The following is a 23,682-nucleotide window of genomic DNA, read 5'->3' on the forward strand; positions in this document are numbered from 1 at the left end:
GTTTACCAAGACAAATTTGATTATGGACCATTGTTGAATCAACAATGGTTTATTGTTGGATTTCACAATTTCACAAACGGTAGCCAACACCCAATGTGTGATTGTTGTTACAATTAGTTACAGATTCAATACAGGCATTATGAAATAGCAAAATCCAACAAATCTGATGCGACCTCACTTCGTCACACTTACTTAGATGTAAGCAGAAATCTGTTTTAAGTCCCATTAGGAACATGAACATAACAATCATTGAAGACGTTTAGGACTCAATTTCAGAGAATTGCTAACTTTTCTCTGAAACTTAATTAACTGGTATTCAAGATTGTTTTACTGTCCGAGACATCTTAAAATGTGTTACAGTATGACAACTGTTATCACAACATTATTCCAAAGACTAATCCCCTAATAACATCCAAAAAACCGTCAGATATGATTTCGATGTCTAGAAATCAGTTCCCTTTGACCAAGTTCCCAGCCAAGCAAGTTCGCCGGACTGACCTAACACTGAACTAATTTAAATACTGTTTGGTCGGAGTGAGTTTGCTAGTCTGTACAGATATTGTGTCATCACGTCTATATCAATGTATTAGTTAATAAGACAGACAGTACAGATGTTAGGCTTGTAAATCCTTGGGATCGACTATTAGCCTTATGTAGGGTTTAATGAAAACTTTAAATTTCATGTGGTGAAATGAGTGTCTGAAATTCATAATGTCAAGTGAGAGCAAATCGTGTAGTGAAGTTGTCCAGAAACCAATTGACTATTTTCTTCTTTCAAGTTCTAGTAGAAAAGTGATGTTCGGCGTTATATTTCAATAGTTGAGCAAGACCTTTGAAGTAACGCACCAGATATTTAATACATTCAGAATATAATGTTAAACTGGGCCCAAACGTCATTTTGACGTCTTATAAGTCACGTGTTCAGCAGTCACGTGACTTATCAAATTGTCATCACCTTAAACTGCATGGACTATTGATATACCAGGGTTGGATTTCTATTGGTCACACTGATGGTAGATATCTAAATTTGGTGCATGTTGATCTGCTGATGTCCGGTATGAAGCCAGAAAAACTGCAAAGTTGAATTTAAGTTGCCGAGTTTAAACTTTTCTACTTCAATTTTACAATCTATTCAAGTATTCATATTCATATTCATATTAATAAACATGAATGGTAGATAATAATTTGAAAATATATACGAAAAGGGAAAGTTTTAATGGTTCCAAACAGAATTCAAGAACAATCTGCTCAAATCTTGATAAATGAATCCCTTGCCTCCAAAATAAAACAATATGTACAGTCTTTGACAATCAACAGGGTAAAAATATTTTATAATATTGTAATAATTAATAGTTTGTACACCAAAATACATAACATGAAAAAATCTAATTCATACTCGAAATATCTTACAGCAAATACAGCATTATACATAAGCAAGTTCATAATATATAACCAACAATTTATATAGACAATTCAATTCAGAGTCTAGGCAAGGGAAAATTAAACCTAAAGATTGTTTGGCCGGGATTTTCTCTGTCTTCTTAGCCCAAAACAATCATGCAAGCCAGCCAAACGAAACAAAAAGGGTGAAATAAATTGTTACAACGTCTGAATCCGATGTGCGAATGCTCAAGATATATCGTAACTAGAGTAACTCCGAGATAAAAAGTACTATTTTCACACATTTTCTGATCATTTTAATAATTTTTTTGTTATTTTGAGCCCGATATTAAACGAAGCCCGAGCTTGGCCGCCACAGTCCGAGTAAAACTAACGTCCGGAGATAAAAGGACAATTAGACACTAAATTGAAACTAACAAGATCGTCGGCCAGGGTTACGGTTGGCGCTTCTCATGCGGTTCTGCTTGGTTTTGTTGAAGGTAGAGTTTCTTGCCTTCCAGGAGTTCTTGGGGTTGGTGGCCCTTTGTGCGGAGGCAGCAGCAGTGTGCTGGAACAGCATCTGCTCAACAAGGTTGAGCTGTTTGACGTGTTTAACCACGTGTTCCTTCTCAGAAACGTTCTCCAATTGCTGCGATTAATAAAGTGTGATTGATAGGGTATTGGTAATGAGATTCACTTCAAATTGTTGAAAATACGTCTGTTACTATACTATTTTATCTGTTATATCTATCGAATTTAATATGATTTGAGTAATTCGTGAAGATTGTAATTACCTGCTCTTCACAAATTCTCTTCGAGCAGGGTTCCTCGTCATCAGATTCGCAGCCGTGATTGACCATTATCACTGAGCCAACCTGAGGATGAAATATTGAGTTTCGATAGTAGTATGGGATTCATTTGTTAATAGTCTGATAAATGCGGAGAAATAAGTCTCATTTCATCGATCAAGGATACATTTAACAAACTTTTAATGCGATGGTTACTATATTTTACCTCATCGGCATCAGGTGAAGGTGCTCTCTTTGGTCCAACAAGCATCCACCCATCCTCATCGATATTATCGTTTGCGGCCGGGACTGGGCTCAGAGCCGTCTGAGGTTCATCGACTTCAGGGTAGAAGTAAGAACTGATAGCCCCCCAGATAGGCTTTGGTGCCATGTTTAACTTGTTTCTTCGTAGGACTAAAAAATAAAAAGACGGAGCTTCTAAAATCGCGTGAGCATATACCTAGACAGGAAAGAACTGGTCAATTGATCGTAAATAAAATATAAATCAGTATAATTGTATTAGCAACTGAAACAAACTTACAAAGACAGTATTTATTTATTGCAAAACTAACACTCACAAGACTTCACTCACACTCCAGCATAAAGCACTACAATAATTGACCAACACACTCAGCTTTGTTCTCCTGTCTCTAGCTGGCGGAATCCAAAAATAGAATAAGTTATCCAGTGCCGAAAGCACAGTGAATTGATGTTTAAGGCGTTCCAGCCACGCGCGGCGTTGAAATTAATACGCGAGCAACAAACCTTGCAGTGAATATATTGTACATATACAGTTGCACGTATATATTATATATAGAATATAGTGTAACCCGACCTTCTGTAACATTTCTGCAACTATATATGTACAATATATACATGCAACTTGTGCCTGACCTAAAATTATAAAAGCTCGTCATCATCAAAAACCTGAAGTCCATAACAACATATAACAGCAGTACCGAGCTAATTTTAAAATATAACGGGCACTTAAAAGGAAAATTCCTAACATTATAATGCACTGATGTTTTATATATATGTAAATATAAGTTTATGAACGAGTAAACTGTCTTAAGAGAATATTTTTAGATCTAATTTAAGTTTCTAACTTTAAGGATTTGGAGCGGGATATTTAAAACATATAAGTGATACGAAAGGAGTTTATTAGCAGGAGCTTTCAAAATACTTGTGTAAATCGTCTTCTAAGGATTGCTTTGTATCACCAATCACGTCGTGATCCCCATTGTGAATTTGTAGGTTTACAACCTACCAGGACGCGCGCCGAGTTGGACTCGTCGACGGTCCTGTATATTATATGGAACAGATATTTTACTTACCTGAGGACCCCAGGCTATTATGTTCATTAAAGATTTGGCGGAATGACAGGCTGAGCGCGGCCCAGTAAATATTTTAAGAGTATCACCCGTTAATTGTGAATTGTCGTTTCACTAACTGTATCGTGGCAAAAGCTTGACGGATGTTACTCGTCTAAATTTCTTCGAAGTAGCGCGCGCCGCTTTCTTCTCGAAATGGCCCGATGGCAAGTGCTACGAAGTAGCGCGCGCCGGGTCAGACCATTAACAATGGTCAAGGCAAAAGCACTTAATTGTTTGTAGGTTTATAACCTATCATGATTATGCTCATAAACCGAATAGAGATTCGGCGGAACGACAGGCTGAGCGCCGCCCAGTAAACTGTATTTGTATCACGTGGTGACCCCCACTGTCGCTTCGACGATACAGGGGGAGCCGCGCACTTCGTGCGCGGCGGGTCATACAACGTATGACAACCATGACGTAGGGTAAAAATGCTTCCCTGGAGAGTTATGGGCAAAAAACTGTTTTGGTCACGTGACAGGCTAGTAAAACATGAATTCGATTGTTTTGGACTTGTATAGGGTTAGGGTTGTGGTAAGGGTTAATGGGTTATGGATAGCTTCGGGGTTATGGTTAGGGTTAGGGTTGGGATTAGGGTTTATGTAAAACCGTTTTGTACGGCTGCAAAACCATAAAACCAAAGTCACGTGACATTTTTGGGCGAGCGAATTTGTAAAACATAAAAGCCACCGCCACCAGTAAAACAATCCATGGAGTTTCTGCCCAAACTTTGAAATGTCGATCGTGTCTGGGGGTGCTGACTGCTGCTGCAACGAGTGATGGCCTGAAACCTTTTCAGTTCTATATATCATTTATAGGCCTCAGAGGGCCCAACAACAATGTTCAGTCTTCCGCTATGATGCGCATTGTTCAGATATTGTTTATTTATAATAGGTAGTGCGCCATCGACAGTGAGCCGCGCGTGCCGACTGTAGGATTGAGGATGGTTTTTTAGCGCTAATTTCGGCCAGCACAATTTTCTTCGAACAAATAAATATTGAGTATCCTTCCCGACCTCCAATTGCAACAAAAATCGGTAAGCTTACTCATAGACTTACAAGGAAAGTGTCCGAAAAGTTTAAAGCATATCCAACCATCAGACATTATGTTACAGATAAAAGCAGCGTATTTTGCCCCATTTTGAACACTATATCAACTCCGATATCCACCAAATTTTTCGGACAGTTGTGAAAGCCCTATTGGAAGGTCGTCGCTAATTTTCAGAATGATCTTATTCAAGGAACCTAAGATATATCCGAATAATACGACAAAAATCAACAAATTTGGTCAAATTACGGGACTTTTACACATTTTTACAGCTACTTTTGCTCCAAAAGCCGCGCACCATCAAATATGGCACCTAGGCGAAACTCACTGATCTTTCCAAAAAGGTATAACAAATTTGGTATTGTGAAAATTCTCACAGTCTCTACTTCTAGAAAACAGTAGTACAAAAATTTTTAAAATCCGAGCAAGTTTATTTTTATCGTGCACCCCCTATTTATAACATTTATTTATGTATTAAGGGATATATAGAAGGGATACCCTCATATCACTATTAAATTTATTGTGATTCGATTAATTTACCATTTCTGATTTCTTCTACTTTCACACTCATGAGTTAAACTAGTGACTTATCTCCTATCTGATAAATGATAATTATAACGATATCCGTTTACAAATGGGAGTGACGCGATAACAAAATTAAACAATAGATAAGCATATCAGGACAGTATGCATGTGGCCTAGGAATGTAATATAGGCAAATATAGTGTCATGTGATTTTGGTGATCGGCACAGGATTGGTACCTGGGTTCAATATCAGTTATCGGAGCATGCCAACTTTTAATTGTGCTTAATTTTTTATTTCAGGCAGGCAGAGATGTAGGCAGGCAGGTATCTCAATTTCAAAACATTTATAACAACATTTCTTATAACATGCAAGGATCGTCGATCTCCAAAAACCATTCAGCGATGATCTATTTTGTGTTAATCGTCGATTGCCCATCGGCCATCGGGATTCGGGAAACAATGCTTGTACAAAATCTCAGCTACAAGAATTGACCTTTATAACAGCATTTTGTTCACCTCTATTATGTTCCTCCCATAGATTCAAATCGTTTAGTTTAATACAGCTTCAAGCCTTGAAATCTTTTACTGCATTTCTTAAACCTACATTTAAGGTCCCCTCGCAGTCTCGATGATGGATGAGCTATTTTGAGTAAATCGTCGATTACCCATCGGAAAACAATGCCTGCACAAAATCTCAGCTTCAAGCCTTGAAATCTTTTCCCCCCTCCGCCCATTCTCGATGAGCTATTTTAAGTTAATCGTCGATTACCCATCGGAAAACAATGCCTGCACAAAATCTCAGCTTCAAGCCTTGAAATCTTTTACTGCATTTCTTAAATCTACATTAAAGGTCCCCTCGCAGTTTCACAAGCTGTTGACTTATTCATTGGTAGGTTGCTCGGTCTCTCCCAAGTGACAAGTCATCAGCTCATACGGTTATAACTCTTCTGCAGAAAGAGATTACCGTCACCGGGACTTGGCCAATGCTGATCACGTGACCCACGAATCACGCAGCACACATGAGACTATGGTAAGGCAGAGACCGAGCTCTCAGCTTAGTATTAGCAGTAGCGTAACAGGCAACGTTGCGCCACTGAGTGTTAGAGTAAGGGAGATGAGTTATAGTCATACCATTTTTACCACTCGAACAAACGTATATCAACATACCAGGAGGTGACCGGGATTGGCAATTTTGAGCTATCCCGGTCCCGGTCCCGGTCAAATGCTGATTTATTTATTTATGATCCCGGTCCCGGTCCCGGTCCCGGTCCCGGTCCCGGTTAATTCGGGATTCTTGGTCCCGGTCCCGGTCCCAGTCAATCACTCAAATTTGCCGGGATTTTGACCGGGATCTTTTACATAATTTCATTCACTGTGATTTTAAGTTTTTCCTTTCATTCATTGTGAATTTCATCTTTAAACATCCTCTAAGCCAAATACAACAATGTTTAAAATTGCTAAACAAGTTTGAGTAATAAATTATGATCATGAATTAACCAGTAATCGACCGGAATTCCCGGTACCGGGATTGGCAATTTTGAGCTATCCCGGTCCCGGTCCCGGTCAATTCACATTTTTCATCCCGGTCCCGGTAAATTGATAATTTCAGCGGATCTCAGTCCCGGTCCCGGTCCCGGTCCCGGTCAAGTCACATTTTGTATCCCGGTCCCGGTCCCGGTCAGGCCTGAAATCATGTCCCGGTCACCTCCTGCAACATACTATGATTATAACAATTTGTTAATCTTTTTATGTCGCATTGTCCACAATGTCGTTATTCGTCCACATTTACCAGACTTATATGATTTAGCGTGACATACGATTAATAACGAATCAAGTTCAGCTGTTTTCAATGCATCTACGGAAATGTTTCCAAACACACTCGCTAGGTTTGGAAAGATTGTCTCCTGGTAAAGTTTTTCAAAGGACTTTTTAGGTTTTAATAGATGTTGATGATACTCCTGATTTTTCTATAGAGTTTAGCTGTACGTTGATTGTTGCTCCAGTTTACTCAAATTGATCCAATACCTGCACTTATATTTCGTGTTACTTTTATTGTTTCATAATGAGATTCTCAAGGTCAGTGATATTGAACGAAATTCAGCGATAGCGCTATATATAAAATAACACTGTCACTAGATGTTGCGCACTTAGCGCTATCGGACGCTATCTAGCGCGATCTATTGATATCGAAAAGATGTCCGACGGTTTATAGCGTTATTTTATGTTTTTCCGCTCTCTTGAGCAGAGGACGAATTGAAAATGAAAGTCCCCACTCACTATAAAACAAGATACGTCATGTATTTTCGACTTTTCGGCCTCTGTCATTAGTTAGCGTTATTATCACTAATCGGCGCTATCTGACACTATTTAGCGTTATCTAGAGTTATTTAGCGCTATCTGTCGCTACATACTGCTGAGTGCTGTATGAGTGTATTAAAATGGCGTCTTAATAACTCTGTAGCTCATTCTAGTAACTTCCAAAATACTTATCGTTCTTATCGTTACAGTTCTTGTTATTAGAGTGTAGAGTGATTTAGCACGTTCGTTTTAAACAATTCCTTGTTTACAACTTTATCTAATAATAGTTATTTAGTTATTTAAATCTAATTATTTTAAGTTTAACCTCCCTGTGTCCGTGTGTCCGTGTTTCCGTGTGTCCGTGTGTCCGTGTGTCCGTGTGTCCGTGTGTCCCTGTGTCCCTGTATCACTGTGTCCCTGTATCACTGTGTCCCTGTGTCACTGTATCACTGTGTCCCTGTGTCCCTGTGTCCCTGTGTCCCTGTATCACTGTGTCACTGTGTCCCTGTATCCCTGTGTCCCTGTGTCTCTGTGTCCCTGTGTCCCTGTGTCCCTGTGACCCTGTGTCCCTGTATCACTGTGTCACTGTGTCCCTGTATCCCTGTGTCCCTGTGTCTCTGTGTTCCTGTGTCCCTGTGTCCCTGTGTCCCTGTGTCTCTGTGTCCCTGTGTCCCTGTGTCCCTGTGTCCCTCTCTATTCCTAAATTTTTCTGCAATATTAATGAAATATTCATCTTGTTTTAACAAAATTATGCCTCATACAGTAAAACATTGTCAGTTTTATTCAATGTTAAATAAATCTGAATATTTCTGAATAAATCTTCAACCTTCTAAAAATAGAAATGTTGAAATTGTTTTCGTTTCTCTTCCTATTTGGGACTGCAAGTGCTGATACGAATGAAGGTAAGAATTTTGTTTTTTCACCAAATAATTATTTGTATCTATCGCACATAATATATTAATATTATATAGCTATCGTATCCTATTAATAACCCTATATAAGTATATAATACATAAGACTGACGACTATGCATGCCTATAATTGGAGAAGTAATAAACGGTGCACTATTTTTGAATAGCATTATTATGCTATAACGTTCTAATACAGGGGGGGGGGGGGGGGCAAAAGTCAGTACCCATACGTTGGGTCTTATACCACCGCCGTGTTTTATATTTGAGAGTTGTTGCTCTGCAGATGGCACACTGTACCTACTTGTTCAAGGATTCCGTTGTAGGTTTACAACCTACCAGGACGCGCGACGAGTAAGGAACGAGTAAGGAACAGAGTATCACCCGTTAAGGATTCCGTCACTAAAATTTGAAAATTCGATTTTTGGGGGCCACACCCAATCAAAATTGAATAGCTTATACTGGTGTTTGTGAACATGTTAGAGACTCCATTGTAAAATAATGCAATAGGTCATTAAATCCGGAATATAATCTGAAAAGATGGTGCGAAACGGATTTAAAATGAAGAAGTTATCAAGCAATTTGTTTATCTCTTTAGCAAAAATGGCTACCGGACAACTGAACCCAATTTGGACTTTTCCTAGACAGGGTAGCTTGGGAAAATAATTATAAACCCAATCAGACTACCTAATTAACTTTGAAACGACAACTGAACCCAATCGTCACTAGAAATCACTAACAGTTTAACAGGTTTCCAAATACCGTTCTAGTTTAGCTGCTGCCTGGTTTCTAGTGCTATAATTTCAAAAGACAGACAAAACAGAGACAATATTTCATTAATGTTAATTTTAATAGGTAATTGTAAATATATAATAATTATTACTTAAAATCTCGCACAAAGTCATCATAATATTTCAGCTTAAGCAGTAACATCGTGTCCAAAGCACTTAGCAATGGCAAAAAGATACTCTAAAACTGTATCAAAACTGTCAAACTTAGAACATATATCATATAACTCAAGGTTCGAGCTCGTGTTCCTCCGTCTCTTGGAGGGGGTGACTCCAACAGCGAGACGATCGATATGAAAATCGGTTGTCACCTGCTGCTCACGAATAGCCCTGAAATACTCCTGAACAGTGGGCTTGGCCCGAGTAACCCTTGACCTGAAACCACGGTGGAAACCTTTCACCATGTTACTGGTCCGGGGATATTCAGGATCCACCATAATGGTGCAGAAGTGGTTCCAAAACTCAGTCGGATACTTGGGGGTGGATCTAGGACCAGTCAAGTTAGCCAAACCAAGATAACTACGTTCAAAGTAGTGTACCACATCCATGAGCAAAGGATAAGTACTGGCAATGTCGGAATGAGGTTTGGCACCGCTGACCAAGGACTGATCTCCATGGTCAAGGAATACATGAGCAGGACATTTCTTGATTCTGTACTTCTGGCATCTCCAAGTAGAGGTAGTAGGGGTATCTCGATCCTTTCTCCGGGTGTAGAGGAAACCGTCTGTGTCCAGAAGTAGTTGAGCTCCTCTTTGTCCGCTGATGTACTTGCTGAAGACAACTATGATTCGATACTGTGACCACCATCTCTCTTCCTTATGTATTGATCCGATCTGTATAACAAGCGTACTAATAGATGACAAGGTCTCAGGTGCCTTTCGATCGCGAGATCTGATCTAACAAGCTTTCGTGTGAAAAACCGGATATTATACGGTGCCTTAAAGACGTTATACCTTGATGACCATTTTATACCCAAAGTTCTGGATCCACTATACACTCTTGTTTATTTATTTTCTCGAAATTACAGCCGTGCCTTACCTTTACCCTTTATTTCACAAGTTGTAGCCAGTGGAGTTATCTCCACTACTAGTATTGATATAGAGTCACATTTAAAACCAGTAGTATCTCTCCTTTTTCTCTCCATCTTATGTGCAATTTATTACTCTATATCCACTGACTTTATTCGACGTACGTATTATCTAAAAGAATAAAAAAAATTGTGTGCGTGTGTTTTTATATTTATTTTGCTACGGAACATGTGAAACCCCAGGGCATTCAGCACCGGAGAAGCTGAAATGACACTCTTTGAACCCTTGGTGCCGCTCAGATTTTGCCTCTTGGCTGGTAAGCCGAGTCATGATCGATTAACTCAGCTTCTTCGGTACAACACAGACCGGAGGGTACTATTAGCCGCTTTGACGGTAGTATCCTCCTGGTGTCCTGGGACCTGGGGTTTGGCAGGTTCCTCATTTAAAAAAAAAAAAGAAAAAAAAAAAAAAAAGCTTACGTGTTCACGAAGAGTGCCGAAAAGGATACGATCCACTGCTCCTCAAGCATCGAGATCCGACCCAGGGCTCGAGATCTGAACCATGGCAGGCCCTCCCAAAGCATCAGGAGTCACGAGATCTGAGTCAAGTAACCTGAGCCAAGTATCCAGCGTGCTAATGGTGCGTTCCATCAGCTTTGGAAGACATGAAACAGTGGAACTATAAGATCGCCCATCAAGATCCGTATCTACAAGGCTAACTTTCAAAGCTAGACGGACACGTTGTCAGAATGCCAGAGACACAGCTACACAGTTTCCCAATTTTTTACTGGATTAGAAACCAAACTATGGGAAGAGACTGAGAGGACGACTCCGTAGAGGCTGGATGGCCTGTATTCTCGAGGATGCGGCTGACAGGTGTCGATAACAGTTAGCTCTAAAACAGTAAAACGAGTGGAACACCGTAGAAGGGATGTGTGTGATGCAGGCCACTCCAACGACTAGGAGGAGACCTTTTCAATCTTCATGTAGCATGTATGTATTAATATTTTACCGGGGTAAGCACAGGGCTCCAATGCTCTAAATTACAGTGATCATGATCTATCCTATAGTGATAATGACCACAGTCCCCTGCGAAGAAGGAGAATCTGAAAATCCGATCGTTGGGTTCAGTTGTCGTATTTCCTTGGGTTCAGTTGTCGTATTTCCAATTTGGGTGCAGTTGTGATATGACCTGGGTTCAGTTGTCGTTTTGAGATTTAAGCTGATTGGTCACCCAATTAAGCTGATTGGGTGCCTGTTAACTGCGTGGGAACTAGGTTCAATTGGGTTCAGTTGTCTGCCACCCGCAAAATTGATCGGGTAATCATTGATTACCCAATTACGACACCGTAATTGGGCTCTCTGCACGATTCCCGTAATGCGGATCTAGCCTCAACCCAATCACCTGATCACACGTAATGAACAAACTCGTTATGCTTCATATCTCGGTCATCTGAGAAGCTAGAACTTGGCTCGATCCGACTATCCAAACTATCTAATATTAATAACTTAATAAATGCGAAAATGAACCTTCATTTGAAGAAAATGAACACGAATATGTTTTGATTTGACAAATTCCTCGAACCATTGGTGGTAGAAGTCATACCAGAAAGAATTATCTCAATTGGGCACTCAGTGATTGAGCTATTAAGGCCGACGTATAGGTACTGACTTTTGGCCCCCCTGTATCTTTTTTTTCATCATTCCTTACTCTTTTGAACACGATCATCATATAAAATAATAAATAATAAAAAATCTCTTTGTCAAAACGAAGCTATGTTCACAGAATTCTAATTACAATAGTTTCGATATGAAATCTTCTATTATTCACGTTAATGACAATAAAATTTGTAATTTTCCTGAATTGCTTATTTTTTACTGCAATTATCAATTACAAGTTTGACAACAGAAGATTTCAATACAATCTCCAATTAATTATTATTCCTGGTCAACCAATACATGTAATATAATAAAATAGTTTAAATTGACCAGTGTACCGAGAATCAAGACAACTTAGATGTATTGTTCTCAGCGGTGGTTTGTTCGTTAAACCCGGATTCAGAGTGTAACAAATACAATGACAACGTTCACAATCATTATATCAATGGCAAATGCAACAGCTAATGGTTGGGACTGGCTAGATAATCTTTGCTCAAAATATAAATATAAAATAAAATTATAGCATAAAATCCTGTGTCCTGAGCGAGACTTGCCTCGCGACTGCTTATCAGCACTTTGTGCTCCGTAACTTTAAGTCATCACATAAATAATAATATCGGAGTTACAAACTTGGTAACAGTTGTAAATCCCAAATAACTGTCTCAAATCAATTATATCAGCATATTTCACGCACTTGATAATGATATAATAATAGCTACAATCTACATACAATATTACACAAATACTGATGACAGCGAACTATTATAGATTACGCGTCTTGTATTGATAGAAATTAGAAACTCTGAACTACTTGCAAAAGCTATATCTATAATTTATAACTCTCACACTATCGAACTATTTGCACTTTGAGAATGGTAATATGATTATTAAAATTTATTTATTTCTATTACTGATTTACAGGAAATTGGAAGCCAGTGACCCTTCGTGAAAAGATACCTCACAACCTGATGAATACTCCGCTACAGATCAAGACTAACAGTGCTGATGGGAGTGGGGAGATCATGGGGGTGTATTTCTACACCGCAGCGGGAGGGTATGCTGGATATTTCGCACTCTCTTTCGAATCTTCCCCAGAGTACAGGTTCGACCACTGCCATGACTCCTCTTCTCTCCCCTCTCTACCTAGTGACGTGAATAAGACGTGGAAGATCACTAAGTTCGCTGGACCAAGGATAACGGTGCACTGTAACGAGGTAAAAGTACTGGATATTACCATGTCAGATCAGACGTGTACTGACTCTAGTTGGAGCATGTATTGGAGTAAAGAAGTGGAGCAGATCTCTTTCTCTTCCTCGGACACAGCTTCTGACTACTACCTACCAGAAGGTAAATATAGTAACAGTAACACACTATATAAAACTTGTAACCATGTAACACATATATATAATTCATGTATTTTATTCTTCGACATTATGCGTCACATCTATACTGATCAGGTATATGTCAGGTAAATACTGCAACACTTTTAAAGAGAATTGCTTGTGAAATACAATACAAATGGTTACAAATGGTTATTGACGTTATATTATATATTATACGTAATGTTATTCCTGGTCAAGCAATACATGTAATATAATAAAATAGTTTAAATTGACCAGTGTACCGAGAATCAAGACAACTTAGATGTATTGTTCTCAGCGGTGGTTTGTTCGTTAAACCCGGATTCAGAGTGTTACAAATACACTGACAACGTTCACAATCATTATATCAATGGCAAATGCAACAGCTTATGGTTGGTTGGGACTGGCCAGATAATCTTGCTCAAAATATAAATATACAATACGATAACGATAAAAAATTATAGCATGAAATCCTGTGTCCTGAGTGAGACTTGCCTCACGACTGCTTATCAGCACTTTGTGCTCCGTAACTTTAAGTCATCACATAAATAATAATATATATAATATCGGAGTTACAAACTTGGTAACAGTTGTAAATCCCAAATAACTGTCTCAAATCAATTATATCAGCATATTTCACGCACTTGATAATGATATAATAATAGCTACAATCTACATACAATATTACACAAATACTGATGACAGCGAACTATTGTAGATTACGCGTCTTGTATTGATAGAAATTAGAAACTCTAAACTACTAGCAAAAGCTATATCTATAATTTATAACTCTCACACTATCGAACTATTTGCACTTTGAGAATGATAATATGATAATATGATTATTAAAATTTATTTATTTCTATTACTGATTTACAGGAAATTGGAAGCCAGTGACCCTTGATGTAAAGATACCTCACAACCTGATAAGGACTCCGCTACAGATCAAGACTAACAGTGCTGATGGGAGTGGGGAGATCATGGGGGTGTATTTCTACACCGCAGCGGGAGGGTATGCTGGATATTTCGCACTCTCTTTCGAATCTTCCCCAGAGTACAGGTTCGACCACTGCCATGACTCCTCTTCTCTCCCCTCTCTACCTAGTGACGTGAATAAGACATGGAAGATCACTAAGTTCGATGGACCAAGGATAACGGTGCACTGTAACGAGGTAGAAGTACTGGATTTCACCATGTCAGATCAGACGTGTAGTGAGGTTGATTGGAGCATGTATTGGAGTGGAGAAGTGGAGCAGATCTTATTCTCTTCCGCGGACACAGCTTCTGACTACTACATACCAGAAGGTAAATATAGTAACAGTAACACACTATATAAAACTTGTAACCATGTAACACATATGAATAATCCATGTATTTTATTCTTCAACACTATGCGTCACATCTATACTGGTCAGGTATATGTCAGGTAAATACTGCAACACTTTTAAAAGAGCATTACTTGTGAAATACAATACAAATGGTTACAAATGATTATCGACGTAATACGTAATGGTGCCGTGTGTTGTGTTTATTCATATGAACCAATACGTTTAACCACTTCTTATTATAGTTTGTCTCTCTAAGCTTGTAACTGTCGCTTTGAGTACACTGTACTGCATGTTTAATATTCTGTGAAACATAACCATTGCAACTCATAACGTTATATTGTATTTGAACAACACGGGTGAGGCCTAAAATATGCGTTTAACTACATTACTAGAGCATATACAAATTTAAGATAATCAATCTATTCGGCAACGTTCGTACCTACCTATTGAACCTATTGAGAGGTTTAGAACTGGGCATCCTCACGGTCATCACGTATTCTGCAGACCACCTCCTTGACTGTACCAATCTATTATTAAGTTAAAGTTTTCTGCACTGTATCCAGGGTAGACGGCTTGTCTGGAAGGATGTCTGGGAATTTTCTAAGAAATGTCTTCAAGCGCAGCTTGCCAAAGTCTTTTGAGTATTGACAATTTTGGGGAGAACATTCCAGAGTCTTCCAGTTCTCACTTGGTGAGAGAAGGGAGTATATCTTTAACTCCCAGTCTGGCATTCTCTCTGAACTGTACATCTAGGTCATTAATTGGACATATTGATATACCCTGGAAAACTTTCCACAGATGTATGATGGTGAAGCGTTCTCGGCGTCTGTTTAGATCTTTTAAAAAAAGATTGTAGTCGTTTAACGTTGATTTTTTTTTCTGCCTATTCGGGTGTCATCGGCAAAGCTGCTAAGTTTATTTCGAATCTTTCACGTACTGATCTAGATCGTTGACGTAAAGAAGAATTAGAAAGAGAGTTGGACCGAGTACAGTCCCCTGTGGTACTACGCTGATAACCGGCATTGGTCTAGAATGTTTTCCATCAACAATGACCGTCTGAGTCCTATCAAGGAGGAATTGTTCAATCCATTTGTAAAGATTACCTTGTATTCCATACGACTTATCCTTTTTAAGAAGTAGGGAATGATCCACCTTGTCCAACGATTTAGCGTAATCAAGGTATGTTTATGGCATCAAGATCTGTTTATGGCATCAACATCTGCTTTGTGAAGGTTAAGGTTAAAGTATGTGAAATCCTCTGCTTCTTTCACATTGTGATAGTAGTTTTCATTTTTTCTAGCGTAGCCTAGAACTAGGCTACATACAAGATTGGTTAAAACTAGGTCAATAGTGTTGTTACCACGACGTTTCGGTAAGTTGATGATTTGTAAGGGGGGAGTTTTCGACATGAAGTCAAGGAGAACTGAGAAGGGTTGCTGACTTTGTTCCTTTCTTTCCTAGAGAGCTAGGAAGTTAGGCAGTTAATATGCTCCAATTTATATTGGGTAAGTTGAAATCTCCTGTTACGTAGAGCTCCTGATTTTCTTCAGGTCTTGAGTCAATTAATAACTGCATCTGCTCTAATATATATCTGAACGAAGCCACAGGACAGTCAGGTGGTCTGTAGACTGTTGCAGTCACAAAGTTCAGTTCCTCTATCCTGATGATTACAGAATTTGTCGCCAAAACTTTTGTAATCAGAAACAGTATAAGAATTGTTAACGTATAACAATGAACTTCCATTGTTTTTCAAGTCTCTATCTGATCTGAAGACTGAAAATTTATTTAACTGCAACTGCGCATCGGTAATGTAGCTCTTCAGCGACGTTTCTATTATCCCCATAAATGGCTCGAATGTATTTTTGTTGTTTAAAATAGTGTCAGAAATAAAGGGTATTTTCCACTTGTGCTGGTGAATTTAGGGGACACTGTGCATTTAGTAGATGGAACACTGATTCTGGCCGTTGTTCCACGCGGAGCAGTTGGGGGTTGTACCATTTGATTGGGTAGTTGGTACTGCTACTGGTGGAATGTTGGTAGTTAGGGGAGGCTGGTTTGGTTGATGGAGCTGAGTTGTTTCCAGAGGGCTGTTTGTCTATGCCCTGTTTCATAGTTCCTAGCTCGATTTTGACTGAAGCCCTGTTTCATGTTCTCCGTTAGTCTTTATTTTAGTTACTTTATAATTATTCACCATACAATATTTTTCTGACTGACTTTAACCACAATGAATACAAACCGATCTCAGTGATCTGCACTGGACTGAAAGATGAGTGGAAAAGTACGATCGAGACCTCAACAAAGTTCCCAGTAATGCCAGGAACTGTGGTGGAAGTCACTTGCTCTGACTCTGGAGCTCTCAGTAAAGGGAGCAATAAAGTGACCTGCATCTCAGAAACAGAATTTAATTTCAAATTAAATGAACCCAAGTGTATGAACCAAGGTATTGAAGCAGTGAAATTGCTAAATAGCAAAAGCATCTTCATGACTTTATTCGCCACACCCCCTCCTCTCCCACCCCCCCCCCCCCCCCCCCCCATGATACTGCAACCTAACGTAGATATTTAAATAAGTAAAACTATTATTAAGTTCAATTTCCCTGAATGGAAAGTTATGAAAACAAAAAGTCAGTCCTCAGAAGCCCCTGGAAGCGCAACAAAGGTAACCTTTCTTATAACTCAACAGTACAGGGAACAGCAAGAACCTCAATGCTTTGTCCAAGTACACTTAACAAGATATTTAACATTAAATATTTAAAATCAGTCCAAAGTTTTAACAAAGTTTTAATGCTTTATTATTATATCACAATATTACGACACTTTATTTCAGACCCTTGCTCAGCAGGAACGAACCTTTCAACTGAAGCGGAATGACACAAGGATAAGAAGCTGCATTCAACCCAGTTCGAGGAGGAGTTTAATCAAAGTGATGCACTGTTCGCTACAAACCAAGTAAGTTGAAGGTTTAACACTTTTTATTGCATTAAATAACACGAAATGGATTATTTATAAAAGTGGCTTCAGGAGACCTCAGTTTTGATATATCGTCCTGAAGCAACATAAATACAATAAAATTACGGCAGTACAGGGTTCACTGGAGAGTACAGGGTTCACTGGAGAGGTCTAATACACCGGAGAAAGGAGTTACTATGTGGTGCAGGCCACTCCAACGACTAGGAGGAGACCTTTTCAAGTAAGTACAAGTAAGTAAGTACTTGGTTTGACACAGTCAGACTAAAAAAAGTATTAATTTTATTACTTAGAATAATACCCAATCTTCCATGTTTGCTATTTACTAATTGCAATAATTTAAATTAGTATCATGTTTAATATTTCAGCTAATCCTAGCGAGGAATGTGCCCTTGATACTCTGCAATCACAGCTGGTTGATGTTGGATATAGTCGCAGACTTTAACAGGATCAATTTCTATTTTATCCATATTTTCCATAACAATGATGAAAATGATACGATACACATGAAACCTTGATTCGTTGTATTGCATATTGATAAGTCGACCATACCGCATTAAAACTAGTACTAATACTAATAAATCCGAATTATTTCAGTCGACAGAACAGATTAAAGGCTGAAATTTCAGAAGTCATTGTTTCCTCCACCTCCCGATCGTCAGCAAATTCGGGGGAATCTGGTGTATTTATAAATACCTATCTGGTATTCTAATTCTATAACTGGTATATATACCATTAATAGTATTAGAATACCAGATAGGTATTTTCTCCCAGATTCGGACTTAAGGTTTATAATTATAGTTTTACCTTACGCCCAAATCCAGGAGTAAATACCTATCCCCAAATGTGGGGGCATCTATCCACTATCACCTCTTACTCTATCCCCCCTCCCTAATTCTGAAGCGAATCCCCAAAAATATTTGGATGCATACAACCTTTTTCAAGCAGCACTTTTTTCAAAAGCTGATGACATCTGAATTAAATTCCCATGTTACAAATCCTGGCTACAACAGATAGATAGTTTTATTTGAAGTTTATATATCTATTTGAAGAATCACGAAATTCTTGGAAATTGTCACATTATCATAGAACATTGAATTACAAATTTAAAAGTTTACCCTAAAATAAACCCCCACCTCATTCCCCCTCCTCCCCCCCTCCCCCCCAATGAGCACCATTGAGATCTCAAATTGCATTGGCATAGTTCCGGTCCCAGAAATGGTTTCCATTTTTTCTGTACCAGAATGAAGTGAGAGGACACTTAACACATCAAACAGGTCAGTTTTGGTACTCCTTATTTGTTGTTTCTTTGGTTATTTGGTAATCACTTAATTTATTTGGTAATCACTCAATTTTTTAATTGATTGACCATCACAACATACTTCCAACTTCCGCAGGTTGCGTGGAGTATTACTATGCCCAACCTTTGGCAGCTTTCTTTCGGGTGAATGGTTGGGTGTTCAGATTCCCAGATCTCCAAGTACGTGATAAAGTACAACCTCGTAAGTTGTGGAATGTCGACATTTCAGTACTGTTAGTGTTAATATCATTTAGTATTTTTACTAGGTCCTCTCTAGATGACATCTAAGTTCTTTCGTCGACTATCAATATTTTTTTCCGTACTATTTTCGGTACGGAATTTATTAATATTTATTCCTTGAATCGCCTTTGTTTACTTGATTAACTTTAAAGGAACGCACATTACATTTACAGGAATTCCGCTCCTGATTTCGTTCTTAGGCTACGACATCTTCACGAAGAAACTAACGACAGGCGAACTCTTCTTCACTGAACACGGATAGTGAGATGAGCTCTATCCGACCTAAGAGTATTCCCTTCTGTGTGCCATTTCTTTCTGGGCCCATCGCTAAGGTCATCGCGGAGAAGAAATCTGCCAGAAACATCTCCGATCAGCAACGCACTCTGGTGAGTTTGATCCTAAATTTTGAAAAATATCTGGCCACTAAGAACAATAACGTTAATTGATATTGTCAAACTGACACTATCTCGCGTCTCCCAGTGTTCGGCTACCTCCAATACATTCATCGTTAAAAATTCAAGTTCTAACAAACTTGTGTTTCAGGGAAGATTCAAATCAGCAGGCGGGGTAATATTACTGTTGGGCACTAGCTGGACTTTTTGGATATTCATGTAGTACATTTGGGATGTAGTACATCTTCATCCTTCCCAACAGCAGACAGGTTAGCTGTTTTAGGGGGAATAGGGGCTGAGAAATTGATCACATGAGATTTTTTAGCCATGATTAAATTTGCTGACAGGGGGATCTTGTTCACAAAACCGACTCACATTGCATAGTGAGTTGATGGATTGGACACTTATTATTATACTTTTGATGGATTGGACATTTATTACTATACTTTTACTTTCAGGATATTATCGGGTTCATGTTCTACATCGTGCTGAACGACTTTTAAGGGCCACACTGGCTTAGACTTCAGCCAACCTCTCCTTCAGCCAACCTCTCCTTCAGCCAACCTCTCCTTCAGCCAACCTCTCCTTTAGCCAACCTCTCCTTCAGCCAACCTTTCCTTCAGCCAACCTCTCCTTCAGCCAACCTCTCCTTCAGCCAACCTCTCTTTCTGCCAACCTCTCCTTCAGCCAACCTCTCCTTCAGCCAACCTCTCCTTCAGCCAACCTCTCCTTCAGCCAACCTCTCCTTCAGCCAACCTCTCCTTCAGCCAACCTCCCCTTCAGCCAACCTCTCCTTCAGCCAACCTCTCCTTCAACCAACTTCTCCTTCTGCCAGTAGCAACTGCAGCCAACCTCTCCTACTGCCAGCAGCAACTGCAGCCAACCTCTCATTCTGCCAACCTCTCCTTCAGCCAACCTCTCCTTCAGCCAACCTCTCCTTCAGCCAACCTCTCCTTCAGCCAACCTCTCCTTCAGCCAACCTCTCCTTCAGCCAACCTCTCCTTCAGCCAACCTCTCCTTCAGCCAACCTCTCCTTCAGCCAACCTCTCATTCTGCCAGCACCAACTGCAGCAAGCACCGGAACATGCAGGGGAGCGCACTAGCTGGATTGCACTGGGAGGGATAATATCTAAACCTGTGGACGAAGAATAAATATCACTCCTGGTATGAACAATTAACAGTTTATAGAATCAGTTGAGAACACTTAAAACACTTAGATTATTGCTGAACACGAGGAACAATTTTTTGTGGAAGCTGTTGCTTTTAAAAACTTTCGCCTCACTCAAATTTAACGTTTCAAGAATCAAAATATTCTTTTTGTTTTTCGTGGTTAATAACTTATTTCATTACTCTAAGTAAAACTTGGTTTGTTGTTATCGTGGCACAATGGTCAGATACTGGTACGAATTCTCGTATACTTTTACAGCTCTAGTAGCCATTAGCCAAGGCCAATTGAATGACATTTTACGAATAATATACATTTTTCGTCGTGTTCTTTTTATTTTAGCAGTGGTTAAATTGTAACCCTCAATCGTATATTTTACTTAAGCATCTACACAGTTTTTCAGAATCAATAAACATTGTAAATTTTGGTTTTCAAGTTAAGTTCTACTGGTTGAAATCTTAAATACCTTTTTTGGTATTATGTTAGAATATCTATGTTGCCTTATATTATTAGTACCATCTTTTACCTTCATTAAAAACGAACTATTTCATTTTGTGAAATGTAACAGGAGAGAACGCTTAAACTGTGATATCAACTTATCTCTACTATAATTCAGAGAATTATTTTTGTCTGTATGTATGTATGTACGACCGCCCACGTGCAAATTCGGCAAAAAGCAAAAGGTTGCAAAGTAACCATGGTAACGAGGATTTTTACACGCACGTGCACGTGCAATGATTGGCGAACGGCATTTTAATCGGTTTTGTTGATATTACGTTGTGTTTAGTTCGAGCAACATTTTAATCGGCTGTATCTTCGGTTGTGTAGGATATTTTGACGCGATTTAAACTCACTAACAAAAAATACTATTAGTTTCCTCCCTGTGACCACGGGTTTTCTAGTAACTTTATAAACTATATCCTGTCTGATGGCAATAATACCCCAAATTAAGGTGCATAAACATAGATTGATATCATCAAATCTTTTTTAGACTCTCACATTTTCTGGGCTTTCTGAGCTATAATAGTAATACCAGGACCCTTGGGATCCTTACATTCGGTCCAGCATTAGAATACGTACACGAGTTAATCTTCATCTCGGGTCTGAATTTTTGAATATTAATGAACTAAACTGAGAGAAGAGACTCTATTCTTGTCTAAATTTCTTTCCTTAGTCTATTATATCTTTTAGCCGGTCCCATATCAGGCACCCAGCCCCCTCTTATACTTACACTCATCTAACAATAGAACTGTAATTTTATTCAAATAAACTAGACTACTTGAAATGTCAGATTGTAAGACTCTTGTAGTCTGAAATTACAAGTAGTAGAGTTTTTGAATATTTAAGTGTTAGGAAGACAACGTTGCCTAAGTGTACGAGGTGACTGGAAGCGTTATTCCTCGTGAATAAAATTACAGTTCTATTATTAGGTGACTATACGCTTATAAGATATGTGACCGGCTCAAAGTTGTAGACTTTTAAGGGGTCGTTCACATAATACGTAATCAGCCGAGGGAGGAGGCGGGTTTCCAAATGATTTAGGCTAGTTTATTTTCTAAATCTTCTTGAATAAGACAAAATAAAACATGTCTTTATCATCTTATTTAACATAAAGAATAAAAATAAGAAAAAAGTACAATTATCATCTGATAGTGATAAATCAGTGCACGACGATGATGTTACATGACTGAAAGTGAAATTAACAAGGAATTCTACGCAAATTCTAGAACGAAGTTGCTTACTGAAAATTTATACAAATTCAATCATATTATGATTCATAGAAAAAAGCGCTCATGACATAGATTTAACATTACATGAATATAATAAGCAAATACATTTAAGGATAGTAGAATAGTAAGGTTGAGCTTCGTCATCTTTACACGTAGTAAATATACCAGTATTAATAAATTATTTAAAGTTCACATTCAGAGTCTGTCGAGCATTCCAAACTCACCTTAACCACCGTAATCTTCTGAGGAGGAGATTTGTATTATAAATATGACGGAAGAACATATCGATACAGAGCGGTGTTCTATAGTGTACTACCAGAAACAGTGATATATATCTAAGGACCAAAACAAGATGTGCATGTGGTATGATGTTTACGCCAGTAAATCAAAATATATCGTTGGATACGGGATAAATGTTCTTAGATTAACCGATTCCTGCAGCCAGATTTATATCGACTTAAAGTTTAAACCTGTAAGAAAGAACCAACCTGGAGTTGGAAAACTGCAGCATTCCAAAGATACCGGCAGGTCCTCCATACTGTTCACAAACCCACTTCCACAGTCACCGTAACCGTTTTTAACGGGCGTATCCCAGCAATATTTGGTGGTGTGAAACTGAGCTTCAAGACACGATGAAACACATCTGAACATACCCGAGTAAGAGGAAAATACAACCCGCATTTTATTTTAGAATTCAGATAAATTGTACATCAATGTTTTACAATTACATTTGCACAAGACCAAAATATCTACAATGAGGCTTGATGCCTTGAACCACATGACTTATGGAGGTTAGGAAAATCTTTATGAAACTCAACACTACCAGACTGTATCAAATGTGAAAAAATGTAAATGAAACAACTAGTAGTAAAATCTATTTCGAAAGTAAACTTACTGTTCACAGTAAACAATAAAGAAAGTAGACTCACCGTTCTGCGTAGACAAGGTTCCTATTAATAACAGTGTCTCTAGGACAGGTATGTGATTCATAATTACAGAAGTGTTCGAAAGACTGCACTTCCCCAGGAACCTTACAGCATTCTATATTGTAAGATACTTCGAACATCTGAATACTTCTCAGAGCTTGTGTCCTGGAATGTGGTATTTTAAATATTCGTATTGGAAACTAATTTTACTCTTGAGTTTACAAACTAACTTTTGAAACAAACTAACTTTTGAATTACAAACTAACTTAAATTTTAATTTTACAAAATAACCCAAGTTTTACAATTTAAGTCACAGATTAAACTAAGGGGCCCAACTTACGGCGCGCACTGTAAGTCGTAGGAGCGTCCCACTTTGAACCTCACAGTACTTGAGGCACAGTTCGTCCCTCTTGTTGATCGCGATATACTTTCTGAGATATCATTCATATATCATCATTATGAATCATTAATTTCATTGGTC

General features: G+C 38.6%; 2 protein-coding genes across 2 annotated transcripts in view; both read right to left on the reverse strand.

Annotated features, from left to right (window-relative positions):
• The window catches only part of LOC134821057 (uncharacterized), a 143,923-nt gene that overhangs the window by 74,597 nt on the left and 45,644 nt on the right, over window positions 1-23,682 (reverse strand). Inside the window, exons 20-22 of the mRNA XM_063831726.1 lie at window positions 23,542-23,632; window positions 23,205-23,366; window positions 22,764-22,918 (exon numbers count right to left, since the gene is read on the reverse strand). Of these exons, the coding sequence (XP_063687796.1) occupies window positions 22,764-22,918; window positions 23,205-23,366; window positions 23,542-23,632 (408 nt within the window). The remainder of the gene's footprint in view (window positions 1-22,763; window positions 22,919-23,204; window positions 23,367-23,541; window positions 23,633-23,682) is intronic.
• On the reverse strand, window positions 1,081-2,642 carry LOC134820958 (uncharacterized). Its single transcript, XM_063831628.1, has 3 exons — window positions 2,395-2,642; window positions 2,175-2,255; window positions 1,081-2,029 (listed from the first exon to the last, which is right to left on the reverse strand). The coding sequence occupies exons 1-3, from the start codon at window positions 2,557-2,559 to the stop codon at window positions 1,814-1,816; spliced, it is 462 nt and encodes a 153-aa protein (XP_063687698.1). The 5' UTR covers window positions 2,560-2,642; the 3' UTR covers window positions 1,081-1,813.

The sequence above is a fragment of the Bolinopsis microptera genome, chromosome 9 (assembly GCF_026151205.1).
Source record: "Bolinopsis microptera isolate Bmic1 chromosome 9, MBARI_Bmic_1.0, whole genome shotgun sequence".
NCBI lineage: Eukaryota > Metazoa > Ctenophora > Tentaculata > Lobata > Bolinopsidae > Bolinopsis > Bolinopsis microptera.